The sequence below is a fragment of the Silurus aristotelis genome (assembly GCF_946808225.1).
Source record: "Silurus aristotelis genome assembly, chromosome: 20".
Lineage (NCBI taxonomy): Eukaryota > Metazoa > Chordata > Actinopteri > Siluriformes > Siluridae > Silurus > Silurus aristotelis.
In genome coordinates this window covers 121,813-146,251 of record NC_139593.1, presented here as the reverse complement: position 1 = coordinate 146,251, position 24,439 = coordinate 121,813, and the positions used below count along the sequence as shown (strand labels likewise).

Sequence of the window (24,439 nt, the reverse complement as noted above, 5' to 3'; positions counted from 1 at the left end):
TTTTCTTGTAAAATAAAAGACATTTATTCTGTGCATACAAATGTATGAAGTCCAAGTATTTGCAGACTTTTAACGGATGCCGATGTGTGTTTGCAGATGAACATGACTAGCATTCCTTCAGCAACATCAGACACCATTCTGAACATAACGTTAATGAATCTGGCACCTCACTTCCAAAGTTTCAGCTCAAAGGACTTTGCACTGTGGTTCCAGACTTACCTTTCTATCTTCCTTCCCGGGACTGGTCCAAGCACCCTGTCTATCATCCCCATGAACATCAGCTGTGACTCCTACAGAGAGATGTGAGCTTCTCCTTGACATGAACTCAGAAATCTAATATTTTTAATTACAATTTAATTCATTTTTTTTTTTCTTTTGATTTGTAATTTGTCTATTTCTATTGGTGTGTTTACAGAGTGAAAGGCCTTAATAATGTGTACAGTAACCTCTCTGTAACACAGTCCAACACTATCTTCAGTTACATACAAGACTATCTGAAGTACCAGTCCAGCCAAGGTGTGTGTGTGTGTGTGTGTGTGTGTGTGTGTGTGTGTGTGTGTGTGTGTGAGTGTGTGTGTGTGTGTGTGTGTGTGTGTGTGTGTGTGTGTAGGTGTGTACCTTTGTGTGTATTTTGTATTATGCTGTATGTAGACGGTGATAAGTCGATGTGACTGACTGATGATGGGTTCGGTCAAAGGAATGTCCAACATTCACTGATATTATCAATTTGAATACACCACAGACATTTTCATTAGTGCCCTCTATTGCCTAACAGGCCTGAGCTGCTATGGCAGTGGGAGCTTCTACATGTTCCTGAAACAGTTGTTCCTCAGTTTTGGATTCCCTGACCTAAAAGATTTCCTGTCCCTTATTCCGGCTGATCGACAGGCAGAGGTACTTCTGCTCTCGAACACTGTTCACATCAGTGAAACGCTCAATAACAGTTTTAGTAGTAAACAGTAAGTTGACCACTCCTCCCTCTGTAATTAGTGTGGTGTCCCTCCTCTGTCTCCTCTAGATTTTGAGCTCCATCTCAACGGAAGAACTCAGCGAGTATCTGAACAGCACAAACCCAGTGATTAATGGTTCTGAACTCTGCACACTGCTTGACAATTACAACAGAACCACTCAGTACCTGGAGATGGTATTTTCTTCATTTCACTTTTGCTGTTGCCCATGCATGTTGCTTACTTTTTTGTTATATTAACAGATAGAGTAATCTCTGTATCCCTTTACAGGAGCCTGTTTTGTCCTCAGCTCTGGCCAGCCAAACATTAAAGTGTGTGTGGCCTCGTGCACTTAGTGCCTCATCTCAGGCTGATGTAGAACAGTGGTTTAATGTCACACTGCTTCACTACCTGCCCTACCTCAGCTCTCAGCTCATCAGCTCCACCCAGCTCAGTGGTGCCTCTTGTCTGTCATACAGGAAACTGTGAGTCTTTGTTGCATTCAGCATTACACAGGGTTCTCAGCACAAACACGGACCTCTGTCTGTTGGCTTAAAAAACAAGTATCTCTAGTACAACATTTCCTCTATATGTGTGTTTGTGAGCAGGGTGTCCATCCTAGGGGACAACTACACCTTTGCTGCAGCTGATTTCACCCCAGCTGATGTGTACAGCTCTATTAAAGAGTATTTAAGCAGCAGCAGTAAGTATAAACTCTTTTCTTCTGTTTTCAATCCCTCTCTCTTTCTCTCTGATGAAATGTCCTTCACTGTTGTTTTCGGTACACGTGTATGTACAATATGTGTGTCTCAACAAAACTATGTGTATGTGTACTTTGCAGATGGCAGCCCTCGCTGCTATAACTCTTCAGATCCTCTTCTGAACTCCACTGCCTGGTTTGTCGATAATATCGGATTCTTCATCACCTTCATCACCCTCACTGATCTTCAATCATTCCTATCAGGAAACATGGTAGCACGCACACACACAGACGCACACACACACACACACACACACACACACACACACACACACACACACACACACACACACACACACAAGCATACGTGTAATTATCTATTTTAGTAATTTGGACCGATATCAGCTAAATACATCATGCAACACACACTCATAGTGACGTATTAATGTGTGGTTTATTATGTTCTTTAGTCAAGTGTCTTCCTGAAGAACTCTGAAAATCTTCAGTTGTTCAACAATGCAGACATTTCAGCCAGTGTCCTGCAGTACTACACAAGAGAGTTGTACCTCCAGTTTCCTGACTTCAGCCCACTCAGGTAACACTAGACTCTACACATTATCAACTACTTCTTCTATTTCTTCATCCAGCCTTGTATAAAGCATTCTTAAAGCTTATTTGTGTTCTTATAGATTACCATCTGAGCTGCTGTGTCAAAGTCCTTCCTCCATGTTTGTTCCTCTTGGAGATGCAGACATTCAGACCATCCTCACTAAGATCAACAACTTCTGTACAGAATTTAATCCAGAGGTGATCAATAAATAAGTATCTGCCTGTTTACTAATCAGCTAGTGTAGCAGTACCAGATATCTATAATCCTTTTCTCTTTTCAGGTTACAGCGTTGCTGGTAGCAAAGTTTCCCAATATAACAACAGATGCCATCCAATCGTTGGGTAGCCTGTGCGTGGGCCTGACTGTGGGCCAGATAAACTCCGCCCCCTCCAATGTGTTAAACACTACACTGTCTACACTCAGTATCATCAGTGGCTGGGACCAGGGCCAATTGAATGCCCTCATCCAGAGCATCATTAGTTCAGGCTTTAATGTGAGTGTACATTGCAAAATTGTCAGGAATGACAGTCTATGCTACTGGAAATGAAATCACATCAAGTTGAAGCTATTTCACAAAATCAACCTGTGAAGAACAAAATTGTATTTCCTTTTTATATATATATTTACTAATAACACGCTATTTCTCAAAGTCCTGCAATTTAAACATTCTCTTGGTGCATTCATGTGGACAATATCAGAATTATTTCTTTTAATCGGATTGTATTATCTCACAGATCGACAGTGCCTCCTCAGTCTTGTCACTGGGAACACTTATTGGTGGTGTTCCTTCTGCAACCATCTCCATCCTCCCATCTTCTCAGATTATGTCTTTATCACAAAATGTAACGTTCATCAATAACATTTTATCAGCACCAGTTATTCTGCAAGAGACATTTGTCCAAAAGGTATACACTCTTTTTAACACGAGGCGCACACACACACACACACACACACACACACACACACACACACACACACACACACACACACACACACAATACTGTTATTTACATTTCTGTGACTGTCTCCTATACAGCTTTGTATTTGTATGGAATCAATTGTTTGTTGATGTTGAAGTCTGCTCCAACCCTTTTTTTCCAGATAATCTCTGTACACCAAACTGAAGTGATACAGAATGTTCCAGATGCACTGGTGATGTATATTCCGCTTGTTCTATTGACATCACTGAGCTCTGTGGAAATTTCACTCATCAATAACAAAAGCTGGAGTCATGAACAGGTAACTGAACAGACGACTCACTTTGTAAATCACTTTGTTATACTGGTTTGACTGTAATCCCAGCACTTACAGATATTTGAATTCCAGTCTAGTTTGGTAATCAGGGTGTAAAAGTCATTCCCATAAATGCTATGACTTGTTCCATTCCTACCAGGCTATGATGCTGTTTGGTGCAGTGGCAAGTGCCAGTGATAATCCAGAAGAGTGAGTTAGAAACACACAGAATGTCTCTCTCTCTCTCTCTCTCTCTCTCTCTCTCTCTCTCTCTCTCTCTCTCTCTCTCTCTCTCACACACACACACAAACACACAGACACTCACACACAACCTGACTTGCTAAGATTGCAATTTGGTGAATAAACTAGTCATTGAGTGTGTGTCTGTGTTTGACTCTGTGTGTGTGTGTGTGTGTGTGTGTGTGTGTGTGTGTTTATGTGGGTGTTTCTCCCCACAGTCTGTCACCATCAGTACTGCAGGGATTCTCCTGTGGTTCAGTTCAGACTCTGCCAACACAAAAAGCCAAAGATCTAGTGAAAGCCTGTAGACCACGTGCAGACAGAGACAAGGTTGTCCTGAAAGAGGCTCAGGTAGATACACTCTGATATTCTTTCACATTATGCACAAAGCCTGAGACAGAGACAGCATGTGGACCCAAACCTTGACTAGTAAATGAGAAACTACATAATTACAATGCATTCTGTGTTTCAGCTGACCTGCATGTACAACTACGTAAAAGAAGATCCATTTGTTAACTTTACTGATGTCCCCTCTGACCTGCTACTGTACTACAGGTGTGGAACACTTTCACGCACACAAAATACTGACTATAAAAGATAATACACATGTCTCCTGCATTCCCACTTGATGGTTTCAGGTGTCTGAAATGAATAGTGTGGGTTGTTTGCTATCTGTGTGTTGTAGCTATGAGAAAATACAGAAGGTGAACTGCCAGTCATATTTCAGTGCCCTGGGCAAAGCAGATTTCTATGTTGTTTCCCCTGTCCTTGACAAAATGACCAACCTGTTCAACAATGCAAAGGACTGCCTGGTAATACATACACAGTAACATGTTTACAGCCCAACACATTCATTGTTAGCATTTAAATCTTGGAAAACCAAATTGCACCAAATGTTACATTCGATTTGTGAACTTCCAGTGTTGAAATATTCATCTATTGCAATCAGCACATTCCCTTCTTTGGAAGGACTTCCATAAGTGTTTTGTGATCTATCAAGAACATATAATTGGGTTAATTTATTAGCAAAATGTTCAAGTTCATATAAAAGACAAATATTTTGAAACAAAATGTTGGACTCCTCACAAGTCCCCCATTTTTAGAGATTCTGTGTGACACTTCTTTATGGTTTGTGATGCTGTAGGGTATATCTGGTGTGAGTCTGACCAGGGATCAGGTGGATGTTCTTGGGAATATGGCCTGCACACTGGACTTCTCCTACATTCAGAACTCTGACCCTCTCATTTTGGAGAAACTGAAGAACTGTGAAGATCTTTCTGATTCTCAGATCACTGCTATACAGTCACTGCTGCTCAGTGGAAACACTACTTATGGGTAAGACAGAGCATCTTGTGCATTAGCACATATCGTTTATATATGTGGTAGAGTTGTAGAAAGGAAAAATCACATTTTAACATTTAAATTGAAAAGCCTAAAAAGGAAATGAAACAAAATAAATAATGTGTGTTTGTATTTGTATTATATTATTAGTATTATATCTTTGACATTATTTTTCTTTAATCAGTATTCCATCAACATGGAATGAGCAGACCGTGGAACAACTCGGCATGCTGGCTGTTTATTTCAAATCAGACCTCTGCAACAAGCTTAGCTTTGTATGAAAACATGTTCAGCTTTGCATTTATGATTTTGATTGATTTATTAACCCAGTGTTAGACTATCTGGACTAATTTAATGTGTGTTTGTGTATGTTTGTGTGTGTGTGTGTGTGTGTGTGTGTGTGTGCGTGCGTGTGTATGTGTGCATTGTGTATAGAATGTGAAAAGGAATGTTCTTTCAGTCCTGAGGAAGCAGAAGCTCCCAATAAAGAAACTAAGGGCATTCTTTACAGAATGCAACTCAGAAAGCACTACAGGTAATGGTACACATTAAGGTACATGGACAGGTTTTGAGATTCTGTCCATTACTGAGTAACTCTAAACCTTCTGTGTCTAACAGTGAGCAAGATCACAGCAGCAACAATTGCAGATACATCGTTTCCATACGGCTTTAACTCCACGCTGTTTGATCTGTATCTGGACATCGATGTCCTACAGGACAACCTGGCAGCCATTACTGAGAAAGTGGTGGACACCAGCCTCCAGAATGTCATTCTGAACAAGTTAAACCAGGTATTATAAGAAATTCAAGGTTGTTTGTGCTTTTCTCGCATAGTATTCTGTTATTATTTGCAGTGTGTGTTTAAATATAATTCTTGCATGCTATATGTTTGCAAAATAAATAATCTCTCAATCAAGGTTTGTTTTTGGGATATAAGTTCAAAGTCAGACTTTGTGTGTATGTTGGATTTACCCAAACAAAATTTTGGATATTGTGTGCCAGGTGGTATATTAAAATTTGTTGAAATTTTTGCATATCTAGATTTACCCATCAGGCCTTAATGATGATGTGCTGCAACTACTAGGTTCCACTTCTCGGGTGGCATCTATTGATGCTATTAGCAAATGGAACATTACTATAATTGATACGTTGTCCTCTTTACTGGACTCAAATGATGGAAGCTGGGAACCAGAAAAGGTAATGGATGGATGTAAAACTGTGTGAGTGTAAGTTTAAATGTTTATATGAGAGAGAGAGAGAGAGAGAGAGAGAGAGAGAGAGAGAGAGAGAGAGAGAGAGAGAGAGAGAGAGATAAAGACCTTTAAAGTATTTTTTTTGCCATTGATTTATTATTTATATTAATGCCACATTCCTCTCCTCTGAGAGAGATGGGGAGAAAGAAATCATGAGCATATGCAATCCTTAAATCAGAGAAACAGAGAGTATCTCTAATCCATTAGAGAACGAGAGCAAGACAGAGAGGAAGAGAGAGATCCAATATAGAGGAAGATGTGAGATCCAATATAGAGAGGAGGAGAGGGCATCTGTGATCCTTTATAGAGTAAAAGATAAACCATCTGTTATCCTATATAAAGGAGAAGAGAAAATATCTGTCATCCTTTATAGAGTAAAAGAAAAAAACATCTGTGATCCTATATAGAGTGGAAGAAAACAAAATCTGTGATCCTTTATAGAGTGAAAGAGAAATCATCTGTGATCCTATAAAGACCGAAAGAGAAAACATCTGTGATCCTATGTAGAGTTAAAAAGAGAGCTAGGTCATGTTTGATCCTATATAGTGAAGAAGAGAGAGCATCTCTGATTTGGTATTGGTGAAAGATAGAGCGTCTGGGAGAGAAAGAGAAAAGAGAAACACAATAAAATTTATGGCATTTGGCAGATGCCCTTTTCAGAGCAATTTACAATTCTCTCATTTATACAACTAAACATTTGAGGGTTAAGGGTCTTAACATATCTATTGCTCAGACAATTATGTGCTTGCTACCTGGATATTGTTTGTGTTTTTTTTCTAGAGTAAAGCAATCATTATGAGATATCTGAACATGGATAATCATTCTCTGGGAAGTGCTGAAATAAATGTCATTGGTTCTTACATCTGTACATTAGACATCAATGTACTGGAAAATATCACTGCTGAGAACCTAATGTAATTACACACAAAAACATGTTCATACATCCAAAAGCATGCAAAAGCAAAATGATTTGGGTATGGTTGTGTTCATGATGTTTCCTTTTTTTCTATGCAGAATGGTCCTGCCTTCAGATCCGACTTTGTGTTCGACTCAACAGAAATCTGCTCTGTACATCATTGCCAAATCTTCATTTATCAATCTCCGCAGCAATGCCACAACATACTACCAACTCATGACACCCTACCTAGGTAAAACAAATTTCTACTTATAAGAAAGATGAGACACACAAACAAGTACGTCTTTTAAAATAAGTATTTGGTATTAAAAGTAACCACACACACACACACACACACACACACACACACACACACACTGTGATGCCAAGGCGGAGGTAGAGGGTTTGGTATCCCTGCGTATCCTATACATACACAATAAAAAAGCATTCAGCATGTCTCTATGAATTTGATTCATGAATGAATGAAATATCGCCAGCATGTTGGCCAGGCCCTACGGCATCACCCGATATTCACAGTGCCCTCTGGTCTTGTCAAGGCTAGTTTTCCGCTCGTCCCCCTACCTAATATGGATCAAGTTATAGGCACTGCGGAGGTCGAGTTTAGTAAAATATCGTGCCTCTCTGAGCTGTTTGAGGGTGGATGGCACCAGAAGGATTGGATATGGATACCACACTGTAATCGAGGGCAGGTTGCGATAGTCAAGTCAAGTCAAGTCAAGTCAAGTCAAGTCAAGTCAAGAAGCTTTTATTGTCATTTCAACCATATATAGCTGATGCAGTACACAGTGAAATGAAACAACGTTCCTCCTGAACCCAGGTGCTACATAGAACAACATAAAACAAACAGTACAGAACAGAAGAACACAGGGCCGAGAACTAAGATCCTCACCACATAAAGTGCATGTGTGCAGCTGGTGCAAACAGTGCAAAAGACAACACAAGACAGTGCAAGACAACACAGGACAGTGCAGGACAATACACAATACACAAAATATAAAATTAAAAATAGAAATAGCTCCGCCAGTAAAACCTGTCGTAACAGAATAAGGTGCAGTGTAAACAGAAAAATGTAAACAGAATTTGTGCAATTCAGCAGTAGCAGCAATCAAAAATAAAGTGAACAGTGACCAAAGGATTTGGACAGAATATTGTGCAAAATAACAAGTTCCGGAATCAGCAACAGACGGCATGTAAACATTTTGCGATCGTGAAAACTGTGATTGGTATTGAAAACCTGGGTGAACGAAGTGTATGATGGGTGTTATGTCCGGTTTGTGCGGATCAGTCACACAGTTGTGTGTAAGTGTGTGTGTGTGGGGGTGTGTGTGTGTGAGAGAGAGTTCAGTTCAGTTCTTTGTTGAGGAGCCTGATGGCTTGCGGGAAAAAACTGTTGCACAGTCTGGATGTGGCGGCCCGAATGCTTCGGAACCGTTTCCCTGATGGTAGGAGTGTGAAAAGTGTGTGTGACGGGTGTGTGTGATCGTCCACAATGCTGTGTGCTTTGCGGATGCAGCGTGTAGTGTAGATGTCCATGATAGAGGGGAGAGAGATTCCGATAATCTTCTCAGCTGTCCTTACTATCCTCTGTAGGGTCTTGCGATCCGAGACGGTGCAGTTCCCAAACCAGGCAGTGATGCAGCTGCTCAGGATGCTCTCAATGGTCCCTCTGTAGAACATGGACAGGATGGGGGGAGGGAGATGAGCTTTCCTCAGCCTTCTCAGGAAGTAGAGACGCTGCTGGGCTTTCTTGGTGATGGAGCTGGTGTTAAGTGACCAGGTGAGCTTGTCCGCCAGATGAACACCAAGGAATTTGGTGCTCTTGACGATCTCCACTGAGGATCCAGCGATGATCAGTGGAGAATGGTCACTCTGTGTTCTCCTGAAGTCAACAACCATCTCTTTAGTTTTGTCAACGTTTAGAGACAGGTTGTTGGCTCCACACCAGGCTGTTAACCGTTGCACCTCCTCTCTGTATGCTGACCCGTCGTTCTTGCCGATTAGACCCACCACGGTCGTGTCATCGGCAAACTTGATGATGTGATTCGAGCTGTGCATTGGTGCACAGTCGTGAGTCAGCAGAGTGAACAGCAGTGGACTGAGCACACAGCCCTGGGGGGCCCCAGTGCTCAGTGTGGTGGTGCTGGAGATGCTGTTTCCGATCCGGACTGACTGAGGTCTTCCAGTCAGGAAGTCCAGGATCCAGTTGCAGAGGGAGGTGTTCAGGCCCAGTAGGCTCAGCTTCTCAATCAGGTGCTGAGGAATGATTGTGTTGAATGCTGAACTGAAGTCTATGAACAGCATCCTTACATAAGAGTCCTTGTTATCCAGATGGGTGAGGGCCAGATGGAGGGTTGTGGAAATAGCATCGTCCGTGGAGCGGTTTGGACGATATGCGAACTGCATGGGGTCCAGTGCGGGTGGAAGCTGGGTCTTTATGTGCCTCATGACGAGCCTCTCGAAGCACTTCATCATGATGGGTGTGAGTGCAACGGGACGATAGTCATTGAGGCAGGAGACAGAAGACTTTTTCGGCACAGGAATGATGGTCGTCGTCTTGAGGCACATAGGAACAGTGGCGCTGCTCAGGGAGATGTTGAAGATGTCAGTGAGGACATCTGCTAGCTGTTGTGCACATTCCCTGAGCACTCTGCCAGGAATGTTGTCTGGTCCAGCAGACTTCCGTGGGTTAACTCTGCATAGAGTTTTCCTCACTTCAGCTGTGGTTAGACAGAGCACCTGGTCACTGGGAGGAGGGATGGTCTTCCTCGCCACCATGTTGTTTTGCACCTCAAACCGGGCGTAAAAGTCGTTCAGCGCATCTGGGAGGGAGGCGTCACGGTCACAAGCAGGTATTGTGGTCTTGTAATTCGTGATCGCCTGGATGCCCTGCCACATGCGCCGGGTGTCTCCGCTGTCCTGGAAGTGGCCGTGGATTCTCTTGGCGTGTGCGCGCTTCGCCTCTCTGATGGCACGGGACAGTTTGGCCCTTGCTGTTTTCAAGGCCACCCTGTCCCCTGCTCTGAAGGCAGAGTCTCTTGTTTTTAGCAGCGCACGCACCTTGGCGGTCATCCACTGCTTCTGGTTGGAGCGTGTAGTGACTGTCTTGGAGATAGTCACGTCATCAATGCACTTGCCGATGTAGCTGGTCACTGTTGACGCGTATTCCTCCAAGTTGATGAAAGTCAATGCATGGCCGTAGTCCGCCATCTTTCTTCTCCACAAAAAAAAACCATCCTGCAGCAGCTGGAGAAGGTACAGTTTCTATTAGTACAGGACAATTGTACCGGCAGTACGAGACTGTAGAGACAAGGTTTGAAGCTCACCTTAGGATGTTGTGAACAAGGCTGGGCTCTTGTCCACAATTGAAGCATAAGTTGAGGTGCATTTTTTTTTTTTTTTTTTTTTTTTTTTTTTTATTTGTATAGCGCTTTTCACAACAGACATTGTCTCAAAGCAGCTTTACAGAAAACAACAGTGAAGGTGAATGGTGTGCGTTTGTCCCTGATGAGCAAGCCGTGGCGACAGTGGCAAGGAAAAACTCCCTTAGATGATATGAGGAAGAAACCTTGAGAGGAACCAGACTCAAAGGGGAACCCATCCTCATATGGGTGACATCAAGAGTTTGGTCATAAATCTTTTAACAATACAGAACAATTTGTGATCATCATAGATCCAGCATCAGCTTCTCCATGCCAGGGCCTTTAAACACTCGGCATCTCCTTCTCCATGATCATCCATAGGTCCATAATCTTCACGAGGTGGGAGGTGACTGGAGCTGGCCAAACCTCAGGATGCCTCGGGATGGGGAGAGAAAGAGAAGCAGTGGAGAGGAATTAGCGTAGCTGCTGTTCATGATATTAACAGCACAAGTTGATAATGTGCATGTAATCATATATTCTGGAGCACAAGGTTGTGAGATGTGTGTTATGTGTAGGCTTTGCTAAAAAGATATGTTTTTAATCTACACTTAAACTGGGAGAGTGTATCTGAACCCCGAACACTGTCAGGAAGACTATTCCAGAGTTTAGGAGCTAAATGTGAAAATGCTCTACCGCCTTTAGTGGACTTTGCTATTCTAGGAACTACTAGAAGCCCAGAGTTTTGAGATCTCAGGGAGCGTGACGGATTGTAGCGTGTTAAAAGACTGGATAGATACATGGGAGCCAAACCATTTAGTGCTTTATAAGTGAGTAGCAGTAGTTTGTAGTCTATTCGAAACTTAATAGTCAAGTCAAGTCAAGTCAAGTTTATTTGTATAGCGCTTTTCACAACAGACATTGTCTCAAAGCAGCTTTACAGAAAACAACAGTGAAGGTGAATGGTGTGCGTTTGTCCCTGATGAGCAGCCGTGGCGACAGTGGCAAGGAAAAACTCCCTTAGATGATATGAGGAAGAAACCTTGAGAGGAACCAGACTCAAAGGGGAACCCATCCTCATATGGGTGACATCAAAAGTTTGGTCATATATTTTTCAACAATACAGAACAATTTGTGATCATCATAGATCCAGCATCAGCTTCTCCATGCCAGGGCCTTTAAACACTCGGCATCTACTTCTCCATGATCATCCATAGGTCCATAATCTTCACGAGGTGGGACGTGACTGGAGCTGGCCAAACCTCAGGATGCCTCGGGATGGGGAGAGAAAGAGAAGCAGTGGAGAGGAATTAGCGTAGCTTCTGTTCATGATATTAACAGCACAAGTTGATAATGTGCATGTGATCAGATGTTCTGGAGCACAAGTTTATGATGTGATGTGTGTGATGTGTGTTATGTGTAGGCTTTGCTAAAAAGATATGTTTTTAATCTGCACTTAAACTGGGAGAGTGTATCTGAACCCCGAACACTGTCAGGAAGACTATTCCAGAGTTTAGGAGCTAAATGTGAAAATGCTCTACCGCCTTTAGTGGACTTTGCTATTCTAGGAACTACTAGAAGCCCAGAGTTTTGAGATCTCAGGGAGCGTGATGGATTGTAGCGTGTTAAAAGACTGGATAGATACATGGGAGCCAAACCATTTAGTGCTTTATAAGTGAGTAGCAGTAGTTTGTAGTCTATTCGAAACTTAATAGGAAGCCAATGTAGGGACGATAAGATTGGGGTTATATGATCGTATTTTCTTGACCTAGTAAGAACTCTTGCTGCGGCATTCTGAACTAACTGAAGCTTGTTTATTAATGATGCAGGACATCCACCTAGTAATGCATTACAGTAGTCTATTCTAGAGGTCATAAACGCATGGACGAGCTTCTCTGCATCAGATATAGATAACATATTTCTTACCTTAGAAATATTTCTAAGGTGAAAGAAGGCTGTTTTTGTAACTTGATTGATGTGATTTTTAAAAGATAAGTTGCTGTCTAAAATAACTCCCAGGTCTTTTACCGTTGAACTAGTAGTTACAGAACAACCGTCTAAATGCAGGCTGAGATGCTGGAGCTTCTGTGTACTATTTTTTGGGCCGATGAGCAAAATATCCGTTTTATCAGAATTTAATAGTAGAAAGTTATGGGTCATCCAATCTCTTATTTCTTCAACACACTCAGTTATGCGAGCTAATTGAGCTGTATCGCCTGGTTTGGATGAAATATATAGCTGGGTATCATTAGCATAACAATGGAAGCTAATTCCATGCCTTCTAATAATATTTCCTAATGGAAGCATGTATATTGTAAAAAGCAGGGGTCCCAGAACTGACCCTTGTGGCACGCCATAATTTACTAGCATTATCCTGGATAGCTCTCCATTTAAATCTACGAAATGGTAACGATCGGACAGGTAGGATTTAAACCAGCTTAATGCCTGTCCCTGAATACCGATGTAATTCTGTAAGCGATCGAGGAGAAGATCATGATCTATAGTGTCGAACGCAGCACTAAGATCTAGTAAAACTAATAGGGAGATGTAGCCTTGGTCTGAAGCTAAAAACATTTCGTTAGTGATTTTAACTAGAGCAGTTTCTGTGCTATGATGGGGCCTAAAACCTGACTGAAACTCTTCAAAGATATTGTTCTCCTGCAAGGGGTTACATAGCTGGGCAGCGACAATCTTTTCTAAAATCTTAGACATAAATGGGAGATTTGAAATTGGTCTGTAATTCGATAGCGTGCTTGGATCCAGATTAGGTTTTTTAATGAGGGGCTTAATAACTGCTAACTTGAGGGATTTAGAGACATGACCTAACGATAGTGAGGAGTTAATAATATTGAGAAGAGGCTCACCAGCTGTATATACAGTGAGGAAAATAATTATTTGAACACCCTGCTATTTTGCAAGTTCTCCCACTTAGAAATCATGGAGGGGTCTAAAATTGTCATCGTAGGTGCATGTCCACTGTGAGAGACATAATCTAAAAAAAAAAATCCACAATGTATGATTTTTTAACTATTTATTTGTATGATACAGCTGCAAATAAGTATTTGAACACCTGAGAAAGTCAATGTTAATATTTTGTACAGTAGACTTTGTTTGCAATTACAGAGGTCAAACGTTTCCTGTAGTTTTTCACCAGGTTTGCACACACTGCAGGAGGGATTTTGGCCCACTCCTCCACACAGATCTTCTCTAGATCAGTCAGGTTTCTGGCCTGTCGCTGAGAAACACAGAGTTTGAGCTCCCTCCAAAGATTCTCTATTGGGTTTAGGTCTGGAGACTGGATAGGCCACGCCAGAACCTTGATATGCTTCTTACAGAGCCATTACTTGGTTATCCTGGCTGTGTGCTTCGGGTCATTGTCATGTTGGAAGACCCAGCCTCGACCTATCTTCAATGCTCTAACTGAGGGAAGGAGGTTGTTCCCCAAAATCTCGCAATACATGGCCCCGGTTATCCTCTCCTTAATACAGTGCAGTCGCCCTGTCCCATGTGCAGAAAAACACCCCCAAAGCAGGATGCTACCACCCCCATACTTCACAGTAGGGATGGTGTTCTTGGGATGGTACTCATCATTCTTCTTCCTCCGAACACGTTTAGTGAAATTATGACCCAAAAGTTCTATTTTGGTCTCATCTGACCACATGACTTTCTCCCATGACTCCTCTGGATCATCCAAATAGTCATTGGCAAACTTAAGACGTGCCTGGACATGTGCTGGTTTAAGCAGGGGAACCTTCTGTGCCATGCATGATTTCAAACCATGGCGTCTTAGTGTATTACCAACAGTAACCTTGGAAACGGTGGTCCCAGCTCTTTTCAGGTCATTGACCAGCTCCACCCATGTAGTTCTGGGCTGATTTCTCACCTTCCTTAGGATCATTTAGACCCCAGGAAGTAAGATCTTGCATGGAGCCCCAGTCCGAGGGAGACTGACAGTCATGTTTAGCTTCTTCCATTTTCTAATGATTGCTCCAACAGTGGACCTTTTTTCACCAAGCTGCTTGGCAATTTCCCCGTAGCCCTTTCCAGCCTTGTGGAGGTGTACAATTTTGTCTCTAGTGTCTTTGGACAGCTCTTTGGTCTTGGCCATGTTAGTAGTTGGATTCTTACTGATTGTATGGGGTGGACAGGTGTCTTTATGCAGCTAATGACCTCAAACAGGTGCATCTAATTTAGGATAATAAATGTAGTGGAGGTGGACATTTTAAAGGCAGACTAACAGGTCTTTGAGGGTCAGAATTCTAGCTGATAGACAGGTGTTCAAATACTTATTTGCAGCTGTATCATACAAATAAATAGTTTAAAAATCATACATTGTGATTTTTGGATATTTTTTTTTAGATTATGTCTCTCACAGTGGACATGCACCTACGATGACAATTTCAGACCCCTCCATGATTTCTAAGTAGGAGAACTTTCAAAATAGCAGCGTGTTCAAATACTTATTTTCCTCACTGTAACACTTCCTTCAGTAGTTTAGTGGGAATTGGATCTAACTGACATGTTGTTGATTTAGCTTTCATAATAGCATCATACAGCTCTTCCGTTCCTATACATGTAAAACAGTGTAGTTGTGGGGTTGTAAGTACGATTGTATCGGGAGATGCTGTCAGAGGTTGAACTGCCACAATTGTTTTTCTAATGTTATCTATTTTTTCAGTGAAGAAATTCATAAAGTCGTCACTACTAAACTGTGATGGAACACATTTTTCAGATCCCTGATTTGTTGTTAAATTAGCGACTGTACTGAAAAGGAACCTGGGGTTGTTTTTGTTATTTTCTATGAATTTGATCAGGTGTTTAGCTCTAGCAGCTTTTAGCGCCTGTCTGTAGCTAAGCATACTGTCTTTATACGCAATTCTAAATACCTCCAATTTAGTTTTCCTCCATTTTCTCTCCAGATTACGTGTTGTTCTCTTTAGGGCATGCGTATGACTATTATACCAAGGTGCAGGTGCTTGTTCTCGAACCTTTTTTAACCGGATGGGGGCAACAGTGTCTAAAGTGCTAGTGAGGATAAGGTCTATGTTGTTCGCCATCTCATCAAGATGATCAGCAGTTATGGGTTTAATGTGAAACTGAGATAAATCAGGCAGGTTATTTATGAATCTGTCCTTAGTGGTTGGAATAATAGTCCTACCAAGTCGATTCCGTGGTGAAACACGGTTAATCTGCTCTACCGGTAGTGTGTACAGTAGGAGATAATGGTCTGTGATGTCATCACTCTGAGGTAAAATATCTATATCAGTGACGTCTGCTCCGTGGGATATTATTAAGTCTAGTGTGTGGTTAAAACGGTGGGTTGGTCTGGTGACGTTTTGTTTAACTCCAAAAGAGTTTAGTAAATCGACAAATGATAATCCTAGGGCATCGTTTGCATCATCTACATGAATATTAAAATCTCCTACAAGCAGCACTTTATCAAAACTGATCAAGAGGTCTGAGAGAAAACAAGCAAACTCATGAAGAAAATCAGCGTAGGGTCCTGGGGGTCTGTACACGGTGACCAGAGCGAGTTTTCTATGCATGTCTGAAAGTGCAATTTTAAGAACGAGCACTTCAAATGATTTAAAGCTGAATCCTAATCTCTGACTAACATTAAGAGAAGCACTATAAATGGTTCCTACGCCCCCCCACGACCAGTCTGACGGGGCTCATGCTTATAAACATATCCTGACGGTGTCGACTCGTTTAGACCCATATAATCACCTGGTTTAATCCAGGTCTCAGTGAGACAGAGTGCTGAGAGATTATTCTCTGTGATCATCTCATTTACAATCAGTGCTTTGGGTGCAAGTGATCTAATGTTTAAAAGACCGAACTTTAGAACTTTGTTGTGTTTGTTTATCTGGCATTTTTCAGTTTTAACTGCAATAAGATTATTTCTGGATCTTGTGTATGTAATTCTTGGTTTTACTACCCGATGAATAGATACGGTTTCTATAAACTGGGCTGTGTGTGAACTTGTAACTATTTGGTCCGTAGTATGCGTGTTCTTATAGTTGAAGATTTCTTGATGTCTTACCAGTCAGATGGTGTGAAGTATCCTAGAGATGTTATCTGATAGCACTGCTGCTCCAACTCTGCTGGGGTGCAGGCCATCAGGGCGGAAGAACCTAGGACGCTCCCAGAAACAGTTCCAGTTATTAACAAAGAGAAGTTTATGTTCTCGACACCATGACTGTAACCATTCATTTAGAGCTAAAAGTCTACTAAACTTTTCAGCCCCTCGCTGGTAAGTGGGAAGAGGTCCTGACACAATGATCCTCGTTGTGGGTGATGTGCTGCGTACCGTCTCCACCAGGATCCTGAAGTCCCTCTTTAAGATCTCCGTTTGCCGCAGCCTGGTGCCGTTTGATCCGGCATGGAGAACAACCGCTCCAAAGTTCTTGTTCAGGATCGCGGGTACCTGCGCAGCGACATCCAGAACACGAGCACCAGGAAAACAGCGAGTGTGCACCTTACCTTTAGCTCGGGTAGCGCGGACATGGCGGACGATGGAATCTCCGAGAATAACAGTGTCGCGTTCCGTCTCGCGGAGGGGGACGAAGCGGTTCTCGGTCGAGATCTCGAAGGCCGGTGGTGGAGGTGGAGACGTCCTCGATCGGGGCTTGGCTTGTCTCTTCCGCCGCGGCCGCATCCAGGGTCCATGTTGCACCGGTGCCGGAGTTGTAGGTCCGCTGGGCCTGGGCATAGAACCACGCGGAGTTGATGTGCTGGGAGCGTTAGGTTCAACCCGGGAGTTTACCTGGGATGAGTGCGCGTCCGCCCGGGATGTTTCCAGCGCCGCTTTCCGCTCTCGCAGCCGGGCATGCTTTGCATGCAGCTCGCGAATCTGTTTCTCCAATGCCTCCATCTCCAACGCCACCGTTTGCAACTCGAACGAGTCCTCACCTGTGCTCGAATGCAGACAAACAACCGGCATAGTGCTTATCGTCACGAACAGATTTATTATACAGAGATGTGAGTGAGAGAAAATAAATATAAACAACACTAGTTATAGTCGAGTTAACTAACTACAGGCACAAGTCAGGAAGACAAAAACAATTAAGGATTATTAAAAGAGGAAAAACGGATGGATAGATAGCAAAGTTTGTTTGAAAGACTGCGAGAGAGATACAAACACGTAACTCGCGGCAAACAAGTCAAACACAGGAAGCTACGTCACAGGAAGCTACGTCCATTTGATGCCTCCGCTCCTCTGGACAGACAAGAGCTCTACCAAGCTCAATGGGCTATGTGACACTGGCAACCTCGCATGGTACAGGCATGGCATAGTTTGAGCAAGGTGAAACCCTCGAGTGTGGCTCTGATTTCGTAAGAGATTGTCCAGTTGAATAGTTGTGGTGATGTATTGGAACAAGGAATTGTTCTGGTCCTTGCAGGCAATCACCACCTGCCCGGAGTGCCATGCCATTCCAGCTGCTCTCCACGACAAGGGTACGAAACTTCATGGCATACTTGCCGGATAAATTTGACTTCTGCTGGGTATTAAAACACATCCTTGAGCAGCTGTGTGAAGTGAGCTAAAGAGATTTTAACCACCTTTGTCAATGCCCCATAATGTGGAAACCCATTCCAGCACATTGCCATTTAGCAAGGTTAGCGTCAGAGCGCATTTAGTGGAATCCTAGCTATAAACGTCTGGTTGTTTTTGCTTGCCACAATCTCCATGGCTTGCTCATCAGGGATAAATACACATTGTTCCCCCTAACTCTTACATTCTGTTAAGCTGATTTGAGACAATGTCCACTGTGAAACACGCTATAGAAGTTCATCTTTCAAATTTGTCCAAAAGATCCATCTTCAGTAGTTTATGTTGGCTGGCAGGCAGGGCATTAATAGCTTGAAGGAGGTGAGTGTTAGCAGCCTGATGAGCCTTGAACTGCATGAGGTAAGCCACAAGCATTTCTCCCTGGTATGTGACAACCAATTCCAACTGATGAAAATCTGTTGGATTCCCGTCAGGCAAAGCATTCTGTGATGCCGAGGTAGAGGTAAATGGGTTCTGAATCCATGTGCGGTTTATTGGAAACACCAGTGGCATAAAACAGAAAGGCTAGGCAAAGGTAGTGTTGGTAAACACTGAATAGTCCAAAACAAAGATAAGCAATCAGTAGGGCAAAACTCAATTCAATTCAATTTTCAATTCATTTTTAATTGTATAGCGCTTTTAACAATGAACATTGTCTCAAAGCAGCTTTACACAGATAATGCGGTGATTAAAAATGAATATGTTCTTTATGAGTAAGTTTGTCCCTGATGAGCAAGCCGGTGGCGACTGGCGACTGTTGACATCAACTACAGTCCAATCCAGGCAGGCCTGGATGAAGTGGGAAGATCCACGGGGGGGAGAGGGGCAAGAACAGTGGTCACTGGAGCCTCAGGAGCATGTTTAACTCGACCGAGAGAGAGAGAGAGAGAGAGAGAGAGAGAGAGAGAGAGAGAGAGAGAGAGAGAGAGAGAAGAGGGTGACAGGAAGAGAAGGATATGGATTATTAAGTGTACCTATTGTTGCATGAGAGTTAAAGTCACTGTGCAGTTTGGACTCCGGCAAGACTAGAAAAAATCTACTAATTAAAGGCTTGACTGAATAAATACGTTTTCAACCTCGACTTGAACACTGAGACTGTGTCTGAGTCCCGAACACTGATAGGAAGGCTGTTCCATAACTGTGGGGCTTTATAAGAGAAAGATCTGCCCCCTGCTGTAATCTTCATTATTGGAGGAACCAACAGATAGCCTGCACCTTTTGATCTAAGTAGGCGTGGAGGATCATACTGGTACAGAAGTTCACTCAGATACGGTGGTGCGAGACCATTAAGTGCTTTATATGTCAGTAGTAGAATTTTATAATCAATGCGAGATTTGATTGGGAGCAGTGTAGACTGATTAATACAGGGGTGATGTGGTCATATTTCCTAGATCTAGTGAGGACTCTTGCTGCTGCATTCTGAACTAACTGAAGCTTATTTATGCACCTACTCGCACACCCAGACAGTAAAGCGTTACAGTAGTCTAATCTAGAAGTAACAAAAGCATGAACTAGTTTTTCAAAACCAAATCTGAATAGCAATTAAAAAAGGGACGAGAGACGTACAACGTAGAAGAGTCCGATACACAATGAAAACAAGAAAACAAAAGGTTTGGTAATGTGATGGCTAGCAAACACAATACTTTGCACTGGATTAAGCATGACCACTGGATAGGAATGCTAATAACAGGAAGTAACCGAAAGAACCAGATCTGTTCTTTACTCGGGTGATAGTTCCCTCTGCTGGTGCATCAGGTATACTGCCGCTGGAACCGTTACTCACATTATCACACTTCAAAATCTATAATTGTGTGTGTGTGTGTGTGTGTGTGTGTGTGTGTGTGTGTGTGTGTGTGTGTGTGTGTCTGTGACTAGGTGGAGGACCCGTGGAGGATATAGAAGCACTTTCTACCCAGAACATCAACATGGACATCAACATATTCATTAGTCTAAAACCTGATGTTCTCCAGGTATAAATAATAAAAGGAATAGAATATGTGTTTGATTTACATGAAGTGATAAATAGAAAAGTGAATATGAACTTGATTTCAACTATTTTGTGTTTGTCAGACCCTGAATGTGAGCACAGTGAAGGCTCTATTGGGGGTAAACATGGCTGATCTGAAGCTGTTTGAGAACTCCTCAGCCATTCAATCCTGGGTGTCACAACAGAACCAATCTGATTTGGACACACTGACTCTTGGCATCATCAACCGCAACCCTTGTTATGGTGTTAACATGTGAGCTTGTTTATAAAACTATCAAAGAATCAAGTTTATAGAAACCATGTTTAAGTTGTTTCAAAGCGTAATTCTGGGTTTTTTTTCTGCATAGTTACCCACTTTCTAAAGACTTTGCATCTGGAAACATTTCTGCAGTACTGTGCAACTTCAGCATTTCTGATTATGCATGTTCATCCGTAAGTCCTCTGTGAACAAAATATCTCGCTTTAAGTTCAGTATTGTTACTCCAAAAATGAGTTGACCACAAACACCTGTTTTTTGTCTTTTAAGGGTGTTGTATTGTCCTCTGATGATCTGCTCACATTGTTAACATGCAAACTGCCAAATAACTTGACCTACTCTAAAGATCTTTGGAAGAATTTCTTCCAGAATTTTGCTGGATCATTGGAGAATGCACTGGACAGGTTTTCAAGAACAGTAAGAACATTTACCTGGTGTTTAGGAAAAAAAAAGGAAAACATTTTGGGTAACTATGCATTGAATCATGTAATCTTTCATGCAGACTAACAGCAGCATTCAATCCAACCCAAATATGCTTGATGCCATTGGGGAGGTGATAATCAAGGACTTCACAGCAGCACAGTTAATGAATGCTACTTTCATAAGCAAGTGGTTCCAGATAAGGCTCAGACTATTTTTGTCATCAGTGTCCACAGACTTTCTGTTCAGCATCAGTTCCAAAAACTTCAGCTGTGAGACATACCAAATTGTGTAAGTATGGTCACTGGAATTTAGAAACTCCAGATGTGTTATTTAAGACATGAAGATGATGTAGTTCATGTGAAAATCTGATCTGTTCCATTCAAATTAGGGTGGAGGCTCTCAGTAGTCAGGAATCACTCATGACAAAGAAACAGAAGCAGTGGGTCTTTACTTCATTCATCTTTCCCTTCCTGTCAAGAGTTGACTTGCCAGGTACATAGTCTCCTTTATATGTTCAGAAACCTGAAACAGACACGTGGCAGTCTGTGACTTAAGTTTAAGTCTGATTGGTTTAAAATGATGGTTTACCTAGATGAAAATATATAAGACAATTAGGAATAATTTGATTCATTAATCCAACGATCTCTGATCCTTTTAGATCCTGGCTGTGTTTCCAGCACTTCTGGCAGCAATGACTGGTTTGAAAAGAACCTTGGCAATTTCAGCAATTATGCCACCTTTAAAGAGCTCCAAATTCTAAATGCTAATTTCTCCAGTGTGAGTAACATCACAATTGCAGCAATTACTTGTTTCGTTTGTGTTCACAAGAGTGTAGTAGAAACAGTTGGTCTTTGGGTTTTGGCTGAGAGAACATACAGCTGCTGTACCAGTGTTGTTTGTTTTCCTTGTAGACCTGTTGTGAACAGAATGTCTGACATGAATGTTTTGTCCTGCAGCTTGCAGTGTTCGGTTTACTGTCCAGTGAGCAGAAAGCTGAGTTCATTTTGCAGCCAAATGCAGGAGTGTTGGGAAATGATTCTGTGTTTAGAGAGGTGTTTAGCCGTATGATCACATCTTTAGATCTGAATCAACTTGTCAGCTTCTTCACAGCCTTCAGCCAGATTGCAATACAAGTGAGGATCTCTGTAGCCTATTTTCTTGTAAAATAAAAGACATTTATTCTGTGCATACAAATGTATGAAGTCCAAGTATTTGCAGACTTTTAACGGATGCCGATGTGTGTTTGCAGATGAACATGACTAGCATTCCTTCAGCAACATCAGACACCATTCTGAACATAACGTTAATGAATCTGGCGCCTCACTTCCAAAGTTTCAGCTCAAAGGACTTTGCACTGTGGTTCCAGACTTACCTTTCTATCTTCCTTCCCGGGACTGGTCCAAGCACCCTGTCTATCATCCCCATGAACATCAGCTGTGACTCCTACAGAGAGATGTGAGCTTCTCCTCGATATGAACTCAGAAATCTAATATTTTTTACTTTCAATTTAATTCATTATTTTTTTCTTTTGATTTGTAATTTGTCTATTTCTATTGGTGTGTTTACAGAGTGAAAGGCCTTAATAATGTGTACAGTAACCTCTCTGTAACACAGTCCAACACTATCTTCAGTTACATACAAGACTATCTGAAGTACCAGTCCAGCCAAGGTGTGTGTGTGTGTGTGTGTGTGTGTGTGTGTGTGTGTGTGTGTGTGTGTGTGTGTGTGTGTGTGTGTGTAGGTGTGTACCTTTGTGTGTATTTTGTATTATGCTGTATGTAGACGGTGATAAGTCGATGTGACTGACTGATGATGGGTTCGGTCAAAGGAATGTCCAACATTCACTGATATTATCAATTTGAATACACCACAGACATTTTCATTAGTGCCCTCTGTTGCCTAACAGGCCTGAGCTGCTATGGCAGTGGGAGCTTCTACATGTTCCTGAAACAGTTGTTCCTCAGTTTTGGATTCCCTGACCTAAAAGATTTCCTGTCCCTTATTCCGGCTGATCGACAGGCAGAGGTACTTCTGCTCTCGAACACTGTTCACATCAGTGAAACGCTCAATAACAGTTTTAGTAGTAAACAGTAAGTTGACCACTCCTCCCTCTGTAATTAGTGTGGTGTCCCTCCTCTGTCTCCTCTAGATTTTGAGCTCCATCTCAACGGAAGAACTCAGCGAGTATCTGAACAGCACAAACCCAGTGATTAATGGTTCTGAACTCTGCACACTGCTTGACAATTACAACAGAACCACTCAGTACCTGGAGATGGTATTTTCTTCATTTCACTTTTGCTGTTGCCCATGCATGTTGCTTACTTTTTTGTTATATTAACAGATAGAGTAATCTCTGTATCCCTTTACAGGAGCCTGTTTTGTCCTCAGCTCTGGCCAGCCAAACATTAAAGTGTGTGTGGCCTCGTGCACTTAGTGCCTCATCTCAGGCTGATGTAGAACAGTGGTTTAATGTCACACTGCTTCACTACCTGCCCTACCTCAGCTCTCAGCTCATCAGCTCCACCCAGCTCAGTGGTGCCTCTTGTCTGTCATACAGGAAACTGTGAGTCTTTGTTGCATTCAGCATTACACAGGGTTCTCAGCACAAACACGGACCTCTGTCTGTTGGCTTAAAAAACAAGTATCTCTAGTACAACATTTCCTCTATATGTGTGTTTGTGAGCAGGGTGTCCATCCTAGGGGACAACTACACCTTTGCTGCAGCTGATTTCACCCCAGCTGATGTGTACAGCTCTATTAAAGAGTATTTAAGCAGCAGCAGTAAGTATAAACTCTTTTCTTCTGTTTTCAATCCCTCTCTCTTTCTCTCTGATGAAATGTCCTTCACTGTTGTTTTCGGTACACGTGTATGTACAATATGTGTGTCTCAACAAAACTATGTGTATGTGTACTTTGCAGATGGCAGCCCTCGCTGCTATAACTCTTCAGATCCTCTTCTGAACTCCACTGCCTGGTTTGTCGATAATATCGGATTCTTCATCACCTTCATCACCCTCACTGATCTTCAATCATTCCTATCAGGAAACATGGTAGCACGCACACACACACACGCACACACACACACACACACACACACACACACACACACACACACACACAAGCATACGTGTAATTATCTATTTTAGTAATTTGGACCGATATCAGCTAAATACATCATGCAACACACACTCATAGTGACGTATTAATGTGTGGTTTATTATGTTCTTTAGTCAAGTGTCTTCCTGAAGAACTCTGAAAATCTTCAGTTGTTCAACAATGCAGACATTTCAGCCAGTGTCCTGCAGTACTACACAAGAGAGTTGTACCTCCAGTTTCCTGACTTCAGCCCACTCAGGTAACACTAGACTCTACACATTATCAACTACTTCTTCTATTTCTTCATCCAGCCTTGTATAAAGCATTCTTAAAGCTTATTTGTGTTCTTATAGATTACCATCTGAGCTGCTGTGTCAAAGTCCTTCCTCCATGTTTGTTCCTCTTGGAGATGCAGACATTCAGACCATCCTCACTAAGATCAACAACTTCTGTACAGAATTTAATCCAGAGGTGATCAATAAATAAGTATCTGCCTGTTTACTAATCAGCTAGTGTAGCAGTACCAGAT

General features: G+C 42.1%; 3 protein-coding genes across 3 annotated transcripts in view; 2 read left to right on the top strand and 1 right to left on the bottom strand.

The window, feature by feature from the left end:
* Positions 1–5,069, top strand: part of LOC310715583 (uncharacterized protein) — a gene marked incomplete at both ends in the record, with an annotated part of 66,600 nt that extends 61,531 nt beyond the window's left edge. Inside the window, 15 exons of the mRNA XM_083522096.1 lie at positions 97–302; positions 416–516; positions 776–894; positions 1,019–1,144; positions 1,239–1,432; positions 1,556–1,650; positions 1,789–1,919; positions 2,118–2,242; positions 2,337–2,454; positions 2,538–2,750; positions 2,992–3,083; positions 3,949–4,081; positions 4,203–4,285; positions 4,416–4,542; positions 4,875–5,069. Coding sequence (XP_083378222.1) covers positions 97–302; positions 416–516; positions 776–894; positions 1,019–1,144; positions 1,239–1,432; positions 1,556–1,650; positions 1,789–1,919; positions 2,118–2,242; positions 2,337–2,454; positions 2,538–2,750; positions 2,992–3,083; positions 3,949–4,081; positions 4,203–4,285; positions 4,416–4,542; positions 4,875–5,069 — 2,058 coding nt within the window. The remainder of the gene's footprint in view (positions 1–96; positions 303–415; positions 517–775; positions 895–1,018; positions 1,145–1,238; positions 1,433–1,555; positions 1,651–1,788; positions 1,920–2,117; positions 2,243–2,336; positions 2,455–2,537; positions 2,751–2,991; positions 3,084–3,948; positions 4,082–4,202; positions 4,286–4,415; positions 4,543–4,874) is intronic.
* The window catches only part of LOC310715611 (integrin alpha-M-like), a gene marked incomplete at its 3' end in the record, with an annotated part of 231,568 nt that overhangs the window by 85,512 nt on the left and 121,617 nt on the right, over positions 1–24,439 (bottom strand). The window lies entirely within an intron of this gene.
* Positions 5,262–24,411, top strand: LOC310715334 (uncharacterized protein). The gene is made up of 23 exons (XM_083521700.1): positions 5,262–5,346; positions 5,507–5,606; positions 5,690–5,862; positions 6,113–6,268; positions 7,105–7,238; positions 7,339–7,472; positions 20,024–20,118; positions 20,219–20,388; positions 20,483–20,567; positions 20,662–20,808; positions 20,894–21,102; positions 21,203–21,306; positions 21,473–21,591; positions 21,771–21,947; positions 22,064–22,269; positions 22,383–22,483; positions 22,721–22,839; positions 22,964–23,089; positions 23,184–23,377; positions 23,501–23,595; positions 23,734–23,864; positions 24,045–24,169; positions 24,264–24,411. The coding sequence occupies exons 1-23, from the start codon at positions 5,299–5,301 to the stop codon at positions 24,394–24,396; spliced, it is 3,081 nt and encodes a 1,026-aa protein (XP_083377826.1). The 5' UTR covers positions 5,262–5,298; the 3' UTR covers positions 24,397–24,411.

What these genes read in the sequence shown, in the direction of transcription:
- LOC310715334 (XM_083521700.1), top strand. Translation starts at nt 5,299, where the DNA reads ATGCTGGCTGTTTATTTCAAATCAGACCTCTGCAACAAGCTTAGCTTT. An exon ending in TCTGCAACAAGCTTAGCTTT is followed by an intron (nt 5,347 to 5,506) that starts GTATGAAAACAT and finishes CATTGTGTATAG; the next exon opens with AATGTGAAAAGGAATGTTCT. An exon ending in ACTCATGACACCCTACCTAG is followed by an intron (nt 7,473 to 20,023) that starts GTAAAACAAATT and finishes GTCTGTGACTAG; the next exon opens with GTGGAGGACCCGTGGAGGAT.